The sequence below is a fragment of the Gracilinanus agilis genome, chromosome 3 (genome assembly GCF_016433145.1).
Source record: "Gracilinanus agilis isolate LMUSP501 chromosome 3, AgileGrace, whole genome shotgun sequence".
Classification (NCBI taxonomy): Eukaryota; Metazoa; Chordata; class Mammalia; order Didelphimorphia; family Didelphidae; genus Gracilinanus; species Gracilinanus agilis.
In genome coordinates this window covers 424,924,839-424,939,406 of record NC_058132.1, presented here as the reverse complement: position 1 = coordinate 424,939,406, position 14,568 = coordinate 424,924,839, and the positions used below count along the sequence as shown (strand labels likewise).

The 14,568-nt window shown below is 35.0% G+C and overlaps 1 protein-coding gene across 1 annotated transcript in view; it reads left to right on the top strand.

Annotated features, from left to right (window-relative positions):
* The window catches only part of CXADR (CXADR Ig-like cell adhesion molecule), a 61,830-nt gene that overhangs the window by 32,402 nt on the left and 14,860 nt on the right, over nucleotides 1-14,568 (top strand). The window contains exons 2-3 of the mRNA XM_044666916.1: nucleotides 6,569-6,735; nucleotides 13,936-14,140. Of these exons, the coding sequence (XP_044522851.1) occupies nucleotides 6,569-6,735; nucleotides 13,936-14,140 (372 nt within the window). The remainder of the gene's footprint in view (nucleotides 1-6,568; nucleotides 6,736-13,935; nucleotides 14,141-14,568) is intronic.

The window sequence follows — 14,568 nt, the reverse complement described above, 5'->3', positions numbered from 1 at the left end:
AACTGGAGAGACCTCCGGGAACTGATGCAGAGCGAAAGGAGCAGAGCCAGAAGAACTCTATACACAGAGACTGATATACTGTGGTAAAATTGAATGTAATGGACCTCTGTACCAGCAGCAATACAATGACCCAGGACAATTCTGAGGGATTTATGGTAAAGACGCTACCCACATTCAGAGGAAGGACTGCAGAAGAGGAAACATATAAGAAAAACAACTGCTTGAACGCATGGGTCAGGGTGGACATGACTGAGGGTGTAGACTCGAAACTACCACACCAATGCAACTACCAACAATTTGGAAATTGGTCTTGTTCAAGGACACATGACAAAACTAGTGGAAACGCGCATCGGCCAAGGGTGGGGGGGGGCGCGGGGGGGGATTGAAGGGGAAAGGGGAGCATGAATCATGTAACCATGTTAAAAATGAATATTAATAAATGTTTAAAAAAAAAAAAACAAACACTGGACAATCTCTAGACTTGAAATAGACAAAATGCCATAGAATTAATATTTACAATACAACATTTTGCCTTTTTCTTACTCATTGTAGATATAGATCTTATTAAAAGTGATGGCATTCTAGAAAAGGACAAACCACTTCCTGGCTCCTGTACTTGCTAGGCTTCCTACCTAGACAATAAGGCTTTACCCCAATTAACAACAATAGGACAGGTTTTGAGGGATATTGAAGAATGTGGTGACACAAATCATCAACCTTGAACCTTATAGACACCTGCAACAAACCTCACTGTTTCTGTATCTGGACTCATTCTGAATAGTTAGCATACTACCATTCTCTTTTTTTTTTTTTGGTTGAGGGGGGCAACTTTTAAAAACAATTATTTCTTATATGGCATTGTTTTGGCTGGTATATTCCCAGGTATTTTATTCTATCTATGGTTATTTTAAATATGAGGTATGTCTTTACTATTCTTACAGGGCTTTTTAAGTGACATACAGAAATGCTGATGATTTTTGTGGGTTTATTTTATGTCTTACTACTTGGTTAAAATGGTTTCAACTAAATTTTTAGTTTAATCTCTAGGATTTTACACATTTGCCATCATATATCTGCAAAAAGAAATAATTTCAGTACCACTTTATCCATTCTGATTCCTTTAGTTTCTTATTGCTAGCATTTCTAATAAAAAATTGAATAATATTGGTGATAATGGGCATCCTTGTTTCACTCTTGATCTTAATGAGGAGGCTTCTAGCTTATCCTATTAAAAATAATGCTTCCTGATGGTTGTAGATAGATGTTTCTTATCATTTTGAAGAAAAATCCATTTATACCTATGCTTTCAAGTGCTTTTAATATGAATTACTTTTTGTCAAGTTTTTTCTACATTTATTGATATAATCATGATTTCTGTTATTTTTGTTGCTAATATGATCAATTATATAATATTTTCCCTTGTATTAAACCATCTCAATTCCTCATATAGATCCTGTTTGGTCACAATTTACAATATGTGATGTATTTATTGTTATAGTCGCTTTATTTAAAATTTTACATCTATAATTCATTAATGAAATTGATTTGTACATTTTTTTTGTCTTTGCTTTTCCTGGTGTGTAGGTATCAGTATCATATTTGTTTTAAAAAAAAGGAGTTATATAGGATTTTACCAATTATTTCAAATAATTAATATTAGAATCAGCTGATCTTTAAATGTTTAGTATAAATCACTTGTAAATCCATCTAGTCTCTACACTTAGAAATTTCATTTATGATCTGTCCTATTTCTTTTTCTAAAATAGGTTTATTTAGATAGTCTAGGTAGTTTAGGTTTTTGTAAGTGTTCTTTTATTACACTTAAATTATTAAATTTGTTGGTATATAATTGGGCAAAGTAAAGAATTGTTTTTCATTAATGGTATATTCATTCTTTTCATTTTTGATGCTAGTGTTTTGGTTTTCTTCTCTTTTAAAAATTGTTATTCATTTTTTTAACTTTTTAAAATCAAATCAACTCCTAATTTTATCTAAATAATATTCTTACATCCAATTTGATTAATCCTAGTTTCAATTTTTAGGATTTCCAATTTGGTGTTTAATTGAAGGTTTTTAATTTGTTCCTTTTCTAGTATTTAAAATTGTATACCCAATTTATTGATCCTGTCTTTCTTTTACTTTATTAATATAACCAATTAGAGACATACATTTTCCTCTAATTACCACTTTTGTTGTATCCCCTGGGTTTTAGTATGTTGTCATTATCATTCTTTTTAATAGTTATTTATTGTAACTATGACATTCTTTTTTTATGACTTATTTTTAAGCCACTCATTCTTTTATATTAAATTTTTTAGTTTCCAATTAATTTTTGCTGTTTCCATGTTCCCTTTTGCATTGTGATCTGAAAATAATGAATTTGTAATTTCTACTTTTATGCATTTAATTATAAAATGTTTGTGACCTATAATCAATTTTTGTTAAGGTATCATGTACTGCTGAACAAAAGGCATTCCTTTCTTTTCCCATTCAATATCTAGCTTAAGATATATAGCTTAACTTAAGATTCTGTTCATCTCTTTGACTTCTTTCGTAGTTATTTTTTTTTTTTAGATTTATCTAGTTCCGGGGCAGCTAGGTGTCTCAGTGGATTGAGAACCAGGTCCAGAGATGAGAGGTTCTAGGTTCAAATCTTCTCTCATTCCTAGCTTTGTGACTTCCTAGCTATGTGACCCTGGGCAAGTCACTTTAACCCCCTTTGTCTAGCCTTTACCACTCTTCTGCAAGACAGAAGGTATGGGTTTTTTAAAAAAAGATTTATCTAGTTCTGAAAGGAAAAGATTGAAATCCCTCACTATTATAGCTTTTCTGTCTATCTACACCTGTAATTCATTTAGCTTTTTCTTTAAAAATTTGAATGCCATCGTATTTGTTGCTTGTGGACTATAATGCTTCCTTATCTGTAGTACCTTTTAACACATTGTAGTTTATTTGTTTATCTCTTTAAATAAAGTCTATTTTAGCTTTAAGTTTGTCTGAGATCATGATTGGTCCCTCTGATTTTTTTTTGCATCATCTAAAACATAACAAATTCTATTCTAGCCCTTTATTTCGACTGTATGTGTATCTAATTTTAAAGGTGATTTTTTAAAGTTGAAAATCTTTATTTAATTGATTAATTTGAGGTATTTCCCCATGGTTACATGATTTTTTTCCTCCCCTCCCTTCCTTTCCCTCCCCCCTGTAGCCAATGAGTAATTCCACTAGGTTTTACATGTATCATTGATTAAGACCTAATTCCATATTATTGATAGTTGGACTAGAGTTATCGTTTAATGTCTACATCCCCAATAATATCCCCATCAGCCCATGTGTTCAAGCAGTTGTTTTTCTTCTGTGTTTCTACTCCCATAGTTCTTCCTCTGAATGTGGCTAATTTTCTTTTCTCATAAGTCCCTCAGTATTGCTCAGGATCCTTGCATTGCTACGGGTAGAGAAGTCTGTTATGTTCGATTGTACCAACAGTTAGCACAATTTGTTAGCCATTCCCCAATCAAAGGACATTCCCTCATTCTCCAATTTTTTGCCACTACAAAGAGCACAGGTATAAATATTTTTGTACAAGTCTTTTCCTTATTTTCTCTTTGGAGTATGGCTGGATCAAAAGGCAGACAGTCTTTTAAAGCCCTTAAAGGTGATTCTTTTAAGCAGTATATTTTCAGGTTTGAATTTTTGATCCATTCTGCTATTCATATCTGTTTTACAGGTGAATTCATCCCATCTACATTCAAAGATATAATTATTAGTTGGGTATTTCTCTTCATTGTTTTTATTTACTATTTATAACCCCCCCCCCCATTTCTGTTCTCATAAATCTAATTTTCTTCTGACCACTATCTCCCTATTCCACATCCCTTCTTCTTTTTTTTTTTTTTATTGAAACTCTTCCCTTCTTTCTTGCAATCAATACCAGGTTTCAATTCCAAGGCAGTAAAATGGTTAGGGCTAGGCAATTGAGGTTAAGTGACTTGCCTAGGACCACGCAGCTAGAAAGTGTCTGAAGTCAGATTTAAAGCCAGGACTTGGGGTCTCTAGGCTTGGCTTTCTTTCCACTGAGTGACCTAGCTGCCCCATCTGCATTCCTTCTAATTCCTCTCTTTTCCTCTCCCCTAGTTCTAAATCCACTGGCCCTTCTAGGAGGCCTTCTCATCTTATCCCCTTCCCCTCTTTTCTCTTAATATGCGCACCATTCTAAGAGTACCTTACTAATCCTTTCTTTTCACCCTCTTATTTCTCTTTAAGTTAAAAAGACTTTTGCCCTTCTAGATTTATGTGTTATTCCCTCTTTGACCAAGATTTGATGAGAAAAAGGTTGTAGCATTACTAGCCTTTCATTTCTTCCTTTCCTTTACTCTTACATCCACCTTTCTTTTATATGAGATAATAGTTGCATTTTACCTATTCCCTATCCATTTTTTTTTGCCTAATTTCATTATATTCATCCCATCCCTCAAACCTTATAAACATAAATGCTCTTTCATGGTATCCACAATAATCTTGGGGGTTACACAGGTAACATTTTTCCCATATAAAAAGTAAAGTTTGACCTTATTGAATCCTTTATAATTGGCCTTTCATGTTTACCACATGTTCTGATTCTTATAGATCAAATTTTCTGTTCAGTTCTAGACTTTACCTCAATAGTATTTCAAAGTTCTTTGATTGTTTTTTTTCTCTTTAGCTTTGTTGAGTTGGTTATTCTTGATTGTAAACAACTATCTTTTGCTTTTTGAAATATCTTCTATGCCTTTTGCTCTTTTTAAAGTAGAAGCTGCTATTGTCTTATATTATCTTGACTATATATAACTCCACAATATTTAAATTGGTTTCTTTCTAGTTCTTTGTAGATTTTCTCTTAAATCTGGGAGCTTTGAAACGGCTATAATGTCCCTGTGAGTTTTCATTTTAGAACCTCAGATAGTGATCACTAGATTATCCTCATTTTTATCCCCTCAACACTACTTTGTTGCCTATTCAAAAACTGCAGTGAAAGTATTCCATAATTAACAAAGTCTTTTAAAATGAGACAAACTGGGGAAGATATCTTATTAATCATAATTTATACACACGCACAGTTTTCTTATGAGTATTTTTTGACATATTTTTCCTTTATGAATTATGGAGTCGGCAAAAACTTGTCTAGTAATATTTTCTTCAATTTTGTCATATACTTAAATTATAAAATTTTGGGCTGAAAAGGATATCAAAATTATTTTTAAATTATCCTCCTAAAAATATTGTCCAATTAATACACTACTAGTGGAGTTTGACCCAACCATTTTGGAGGGCAATTTGGAATTATGCCCAAAGGGCTTTAAAAGAATGCCTACCCTTTGACCCAGCCATACTACTTCTGGGTTTGTACCCCAAAGAAATAATAAGGAAAAATACTTGTACAAAATTATTTATAACTGTCATTTGTGGTGGCAAAAAATTAGAAAATGAGGAGTTATCCATCAATTGGGGAATGGCTGAACAAATTGTCATATGGTGATGGAATATTATTGTGCTGAAAGGAATAATGAACTGGAGGAATTCCATATGAACTGGAAAGACCTCCAGGAATTGATGTAGAGAGAAAGGAGCAGAACCAGGAGAACATTGTACAAAGAGACATTATGGCATAATCGAATGTAATGGACTTTTCTATTAGCAGCAATGCAATGACCCAGGACAATGCAGAGGGACTTGTGAGAAAAAATGCTACCCACATCCAGAAAAAGAACTGGGGGAACAGAAATGCATAAGAAAACCATGTGATTGATCACATAATTCTATAAGGATATGATTAGGGTTTTGATGTTAAAAGATCACTCTATTGCAAATATGTATAACATGGAAATAGGTTTTGAACAATAATACATGTATAACCCAGTGAAATTGCTTGTCAGTTCTGTGATGGGGGAGAAAAGTAGAGGGAATCACGAATCTTGTAACCATGGGAAAATACTCTAAATAAAAATATTGTCCACTGGATACTGTAAAGAGTTAAATTAATGTGCAATACTTCAAGTATTATTTTTTAAAGTTTATTATCTGACAATAGAACCACGTGATTAAGTTTTCTACCTGCTCAAAATTCCCCACTCCACCAAACTGCTGACAGGAAGGAAAGAGCCTAGACACGGAACTCCACCCAATTTATATCAGCCCATAACAACAGGAAGTGTGTGGGGTTTGGGGAATCATAGTTTTGCTGGGAATCATTGTTTTTAGGGTAACAGATTCTAATTTCACAGTACATGGCATTTATAGACTGTAAAACTGTTCTTGGGAACCAACTTGTTCTAACAGTCTGTGGTGTAATATGATATGACTTTTTTGATAGAATTATTGTGATTATCAGGCAGCAATTCAGAAAATTTTAACTTGATTATATAGAATCGATATATGTGGGCCATAAAGGTACCCAGTACTATTTCAGTAAAATTCTGTCTTAACTCATTTTCTTGAAATGTTTTTTAGTATTTTCAAAAGGTACTTATCTACTAAATATTTTAGCAAAGTACACTGTTAATAAACCTAATTTATGCACAATTGTTTTTAGACATTACCCAAAGTGTGATTATAACTACTACTGAAGAGAAATTTGAAAAAGCCAAGGGAGAAACAGTCCATTTGCCTTGCAAATTTACAATTGACTCAACAGATGAAAAAACTCTAAACATTGAATGGATTATATCACCTGCTGATATTAAAAAAGAAGACCAAGAAGTAAGTATTAATAAATAATAAATAAATAAATAAAATTATTTAATAAATAAGTATTAAAAGTAATCTTTTTGATACAGCATGCCATAATTTGGGGAGGAATCTAGAACCATCCACAATTTGATCACAGTAATAAACAGTGTGGAAATTACTTCCACTGATACAGTTTCACAACTCATCCAGAATTTAGATTTAGACAGTTGTTTGAGGCACTGTGAGATTAAGTGATTTTTATATAGCTAGTTTGTCAGTACTGACCTTCTAACCACTGTTTCACTATTGTTTTCACTATTTAAAACTTAGAAATGGACTACACGTCTAGTGGCTGATTTAATCATGGTATTGTTCGTATAATTCACAGATTCAGAGCTGAAAGGGACGGATCACAGTAATTTTTTTTTTAATAATAGAGTCAATTTATTACAATTTTCATATCTTAAAAGGAAAAGTCAAAATGGTAAAGAATCAAAGACATTGGTGTGGTGCCTCTTGCCAGTGGGACATGATGCCTCATTTCACTTTCTCTAGTCTGAGGGTATAGATTTTCATACCTGCAATGCTTGGAGAGTATGGAGGCAGGGAAACATGGATGCCTTCAACTCCTATGTCTTCTGACCATTCCGGGGTGTTTGGAACTCCCAGCATTGTCACCTCTGTGTCACCTGTTGGTGTAAGAGAGGGCAGAAATAGCATTCCATCCTTTGGCCATGAGGTGAAGAAGGCATACACAGCAGATTTCTTTAGTGGTGTACCATACAAAGCTGGTGTCATTGTTCTTTTGAACCCTCAATGGTTTGGAAGCATAGGTCCCCTCTCCATTGATCTTCAGCCAGCTTCCCACAGAACGGAGCCTTTCCTCAAAGATGAGGGGAATGATTCCATCTGTGGCAGGTCCAGTGTGGATGAGATAGTTGCCTCCAAAGGCCACAACTTCAGTTACTTCTGAAATGATTTCTAGTTCAGTCATAACATCATTGCTCTCCACACTTTGCTGATATCCCCAGGTTTTATTTTGTTTTTTTATCAAGGGTGGTGCGCATCTCCCATTTTCTTTTTGGAAGAGTGTCTGGCTTGTACTTGTCATGGCAGGTAAGGTAACCCACATGTTTACATAGATCTTCTTTGCCCCATTGATCATCATCCACAATTTGATCCTTCCGTACAGCCAGGAGAGGAACTCATGGGGCTTCCCATTCTCCACCAGACCAGATCAGGTCAGGTTTGTATCTGTTCACAAGATCAACCTGGTAGGTCCTTGACAGTGACAAAGTCCTGGGTTGTAAAGTTGTTTTTGTCAAGCAAATAGAAGGGATGAAACCATTCCAGGAGTGAGTGGTACAGTCCATAATCCATAATGGATATTCTTCTCAAAGGAAAGGTCCCAGTTCTCCCACCATATCCCGGTGGGGCCCTATATCCATAGAATTCCAGTCCCAAGATAGAGGACTGGGCCAGTTTGTATAGTCTTCATAATGCTTGGAGGTCAGGACCACATACCTGGCTCTGGCCGCCTCAAAGATTTCCACCCACTTTTGGGGGTCATAGAACTTAGCGTGAAACTGGGGGGCCAAAGTCAGTGTAGGACAAGCTGAGAGGGTAGTTGTTGTGCATAAAAACTTAGACATCAGACTTTTTATATCCCTTCCAGTTATGCCAGAACCGTTCACCCCAGGCAGGCATGGAGTGCACCCCCCAGTGCACAAACATGCCGAATTTGGCCTCATCAAACCAGGTGGGCAATGGCTGAGTGTCCAGGCTGTTAGAATCTCACATTTACTATCTGAAAAACTGGTTTTCCTTATAATATCCCATACTTATTCCTCATGATACTGCTGTAGCACTTCATTGTGTTATAAAGGAGACTCTTTTTTTTTCCTTAAAGCCTAATTAATTAATTAATTAATTGAGGGTGGTTTTTTTCCCCCTATGGTTACATGGTTCATATTCTTTCCCTCCTCTCCTCCCACCTCCTTCCCGTAGCCAGCAAGAATTCTACTGGGTTTTACATGTGTCATTGATCTAGACCTATTTCCATATTATTAATATTTGCACTAGGGTAGTCGTTTTAGAGTCTATATCCCCATCAACCCATGTGATTAAGCAGTTACATAAAGGTGACTCTTGAAGACTATGTAAAAGGAACATAAGTTTTAAGTTTCTGTTGTCCTAGAAATGCTTCTAAGGACAGTGCCAGTGGCAGAATTTTCTGAGGCAAAACCTAGCTGCCTGCTGAGATACTAGATAAAAATCACTTGCCAGAACAGCCTGTGAGACAGAAAAAGTACAAAATTGCTTTAGTTTTTCACCAATGATGGTGGTAGAGTTTTATAAAGTGGTTAGTTTTATAAACATTTGCAACTAAATATGAGGCCTTTATTGAAAGACCTTAGACATAAGATAGTTTGGGAAGATTTAACCCATTTCAATCAACAAGTATTTATTAAGCCTAACTATTTTTCCCAGCAGCATGCAGCCAACATTCTAAAAGACAAGAGGGTAGGGGTATTAATTAAGTGGAAAAATGGCTTTTTGCAAAGACAAACAAGGGAGTTTGCTGAGTTAGTTTATTTGCCTGATGTCAATAAGAAGCATCCTTATATATATAGTTAACAATGGTTCAGAGAGTATAAGATCGCATTGGGTTTATTTTTTATTTACTACATTTTCATTTGATTAGGTATAGCAAAATTCACACTTTAAGGCTCTTCTTCAGCAAGTCTCTAAATCATATAAAATTCCTTTAGAAATACAACTGTAGCCTAGAAACAGGAGGAACTGGGTTCAGATCTGTCCTCAGACACTTCTTAGCTGTGTGACCCTCAACAAATCACTTAACCCCAATTGCTAAGCACTTACTACTCTTGTCTTGAAAACCAAATACATAGTATTGATTCCAAGATGGAATGTGAAAGTTTTATTTTAGGGGGAAAAAAGGGGAAAAGAGGAGTAGGAGCAGGTAGAGGATATAAAAATAAAGGTAAAATGAATTGATTACAAAAAGTAAACTATTTACTGAGAGTATATAAGGATAAAAGGATTTTTAAGGGAATCTAACTCCACCCAAATAAAACTCCCTCATTCCACAAGGAACTGGTTCTCCTGTTTTCACAGGCTATGCTGATTCTTCCTGATCTAACTAACCCAAATTTTTACTATTCTAAATAAACTAACACTATTATCCTTATAATTCTTAATTTTACCTCCAAGTTATAAAAATAAAGGCTAGCTGGTTGAGTCTCAACAAGAATCAGGTTAGAATTCTGAGCCTTAGCAGACTCAGAGTCCAAATCAAAGACCAGGTTTTTTTTTCATTCTCAGAATGAAAACAATATAAAACAGTAATAGTCATAAGTGTTTCCTAAGTTGGAAAAAGAAAACACTAAACTCCTTTAGGTCTTTCCCTCAGACAGTGAGAGAAAGGCAAAAATGTTACCATCTCCAGCTCTATGTGTGATTCTGCCAACTACCAGAGACCAACTGCCACTCCCGGAGAGTAACTTGTGAAACATAGAAATTGCAGAGTAGAATTCCACTTGCAAGAAAGTGGGTCAAACCTCAGCTGAGAATTCCAGGGCACCCCCTAGAGAACTCTGGGTGAGCGGGCAGTTTAAGGCAGTTAAGGGCAGTTGATTCCTGGGGGTTGAAGTGAGCAGGTCACTCTGTTTGCTGATCCCAGATCTTGGGGCTCTTGAGAGCTGTCAACCTTGCTTAACCTAAATAGACCTAAAACCAACCTCACTAATACTTCAAATTAGTTAGTTAGACCTTAGGAGAAGATTATTATCTATTAGGTGAGAGAGCTAAATAGCTAACCAAGTTACCTTTCCCCTCTGGGGAGAGGGGCTGTTTGGACCTAACAGTTTAGGGTTCCCCTGACCTTATCTTATCCTTGTCAAATCTTTATTCCCTTTCCCCACATTTCATTAAACTCTTCATCTTTTGAGAGCTGTGCCTGGCTATTACTTAGGGATATACTCACCTCTTCAAACTGAACTTCTCCAGCTGAGTGGCCCAAAAGCCTGATCCTTCATCTGTCCCTGAAATCCTCAAGACATCAAGCTTTTACTATTTTCTCCTGACTAAAACCTGTGGGGAAATAGTTTAGATAAAGTAAATATCTTTTGGGATCAACCTTAGTTTTCCTGGCTGAGATCTGAAGATAACAGTTCAACTACCATTCGTAACTGATTTCTAACTGCTTGATGGGAGGGATGAGAGTACTAGGAGTACTCAGCCAGTTTGCACCCCTCCCTTTTCACTCAAGCCTGTCAGTGGGGAGGGGAGTGAATCCAGCCAGTTACAGATCACTGGCATAACTACACCTACCCACAAATATCACTGTTAAAACCAACATAACACTTGTCACAGAAAAACTGTTACAGCTGTCAACATTTGAAATTAACACACTGTCTCAACTCTGCTTCAAACTCCAATTCTTTCTCAAGGCAGCTTCTTTACTTCTTATCTCTAAACTAATATAACAAAACCCAATTTCTAATATCATTCTTATAAGGAAGAGGAAAAAGAAAAAATGCAACTGCAGAAATAATTCTGTTTAACAAAACAGGAGGTACCTACTTAGTGAAGGTGGTCCAAACAGAAGCAATGGTTAAGTCCTCAAGATATTTGCATCCAGCCCTAAAACATTATAATGATCCATAATTATTCAAAAGAACTTGACTTAACAATCCAGGGAGGAAGAATTAAGTGGAGGAAATGCATATTGTACAAACTATTATATGCAGTTGGCTAACCAGTCCATTGCATTAGTATATCAATACATATATCAAGGATAGGCCCTGCAGGAGAACAAATATTGGGCCTAGAGTTAAATGAAAGCTAATTGGTTCACATGTGTGAATAATGCAAATATTTGTTTGCATTATTGAGCATACATATATTGGCATAGTGAATATCATGATCCTCAACTACTCTCAGATAGCAAAAAAAAAATTTTCTTTAACATTGTTTTCCTAGTAAAGCTTATATGACTGCTGATATTTAAAACATCACAATTTCTGAAAAAATAAATTTCATTGGTGTCACAGGTGCTCGATGGGCAGGCTGAAGCACATTTCTAAATGATGCATAAGAACTTGCATAATACTGATTTAAAAAATGGGCAATAAATATTTGTATAGCATAAGGATAGAGTAATGCTTGGACATTTTGAATTCACTGGTACTCATAAACTATTAAGAAATAAATATAAAGATCTAGAGGAAATGGAATATTTATAGGAAAATACAGTCATATTAACCAATCTGATAGGTTTGAGGTGGTAGCTCAGAGTTGTTTTAATTTGCATTTCTCTAGTGATCTAGTGAAATAGTGATTTGGAGCATTTTTTCATATGACATAATTTTAATTTAATTTCTTTATCTGAAAATTGCCTATTCATACCCATGACTTTGGAGAATACTTTGTATGCTTATAAATTTTACTCTATTCTCTATATATATTTGAGAAATGAGACCTGTTTTGGAAGCACTTGTTATAAAATTTTTTTTTCCTATTTTATTTCCTTTCTACCCTTAGTTGTCTTGGTTTTGTTTGTGCAAAAACTTTAATGTAGTCAGTTATCTGTTTTACAATTGCAGTGTTCTCTGTGTCTTGTTTGGAAATAAATTATTCCTTTATCTATAAATCTGACAGGTAAACTATTCCAATTTCCTCCAATTTGTTTATGATATCATCCTTTATTTCTAAATCATGTGGCCTATGACATGAGCTGTTAGCCTATTACCAATTTTTGCCCTATTTTCCAGTTTGCATAGAAATTTTTGTCAGATAGTAGGCTCTTCTTAAAAAAGCTTGACTCTTCCTTTGGGCTTGCCAAAGATTAGGTTAGTATGGAAATTACTACTGCATGTTGTAGGCCAAATCTGTTCCATTTAAAAAAATTTTTTTAAACATGTTGATAAATTTTTTAATAGTTATTTCTGACATTTTGTGATCCATGTTCTCTCCCATATCTCTTCCCTCCCCAAGATGGCAGGCAGTATGATATAGGTTTTACTAATCTATTCCATTGATCCACTACTCTTATTTTTTAGCCAGTATGAGATTGATTTGATGATTGCCAGTTTATAATACAACTTGCAATTTGGTAGTGCTAAGCCATCTTCCTTTTTTTCCCTCAGCTCTTTGAAATAAATTTTGGGTAGTTTGATCAGTATGTCACATTGAGGGTTCTTTCACACACACGCACATGCGCACGCGCGCGTGATTCTTTTAAGTCCTAAATAAAATCTTACTTCATTTAGGAAACCCTCCCCAACCCCTCTTAATTCTAGTGCCTTCCCTTTGTTGATTATTTCTGATTTATCCTGTATGTATCTTGCTTTGTATGTTTCTTTGCATGTTATTTCCCTCATTAAAGTGTAAGCTTCTCAAAGATAGGGAACTATCTTTTGTCTCTTTTTGTATCTCCTGTGCTTAGCACAGTGCCTGGCATATAGTAGGCACTTAATAAATGCTTATTGAATAGAACTGAATACAAACTCTGAAACAGATGGGGCCCTTGCTTATTTGTTGAAGAAAATGTAGGTTTCTCCTATTCCCTATTTGAATTAAGATGAAAAAATCCTGCATTTGCAAACTTGTTCAAATCTCTGCCCTGTTCTTTCCTAATTGAGTGCCTTTAGGTAAGTTACTTTACCAGCCTGACCCTCAAGTTCTCTGACTTTTATTTTTTAAAAAAACCCCTTAACTTCTGTGTATTGGCTCATAGGTGGAAGAGTGGTAAGGGTGGGCAATGGGGGTCAAGTGACTTGCCCAGGGTCATAACAGCTGGGAAGTGTCTGAGGCTGGATTTGAACCCAGGACCTCCCGTCTCTAGACCTGACTCTCAAGCCACTGAGCTACCCAGCGGCCCCTTCTCTGACTTTTAAAATAATTGGAGCCTTTGAGTACTAATGTCTCTTCTAACTCTAAATCTTTCTACAATCTAAATGATCATTTTTCTATTCATAAATTTTTAAATAATGTATAAACTACCATATATTTTTATTGATTCCAATTCATTTAAGTTTGATATTCCCATTTTAACATATTCCAGAAAAGATAATGGTAAATTTTTCATGCTATTTCTGATTCTTGTTTGTTTTGTTTCATTTTTTACTGTTATATGTACTTCTTTACTATAAGATTGATATATTGGCCAACTTAATAAACAGTTTTTCTTTTCCTCTTTCATTTTAGATAATTTTATATTCTAATGGCCATGTTTATGACCATTACTCTAAAGATATGAAAGGACGAGTGTATTTTACAAGCAGTGATCCCAGCTTAGGTGATGCATCAATCAATGTAACAAATTTACAATTATCAGATATGGGTACATATCAGTGCAAAGTCAAGAAACTCCCTGGTGTTGCAAACAAAAAAATGCAGCTTTCTGTGCTTGGTAAGTTTTTGTAGATCTATAATGATAGATATTATCATGAGATCTTAGTCAAAATCTTGCTAATTTTAGTAATAATTTTAATCATTTCAAAATTTCCATGTGACAGAATATGTAAGTTCCTACTTCCAGATTAAAAACACAAGGTTTATTTTAAAAGGAATGTGAGGAGAGTAAGGATATCTGATTCATGAATGCATGAGATATCTTACAAGTGACTTTTGTCTTTACTACTTGTATGATCTCTGTGTTTTGACAAGAAATAGAGTGGTGCTCATTTCATACATCAGGAAAAGTTATGCTTAAGATTCTGCAAGTTAGACTTTGGTGGTATGTGAACTGAGAATTGCCAGAAAAACAAGGAGGTTTTTGAAGAGGCAGAGGATCTAGAAACCAAATTGTCAATATTCACTGGATTATGGAGAAAGAAG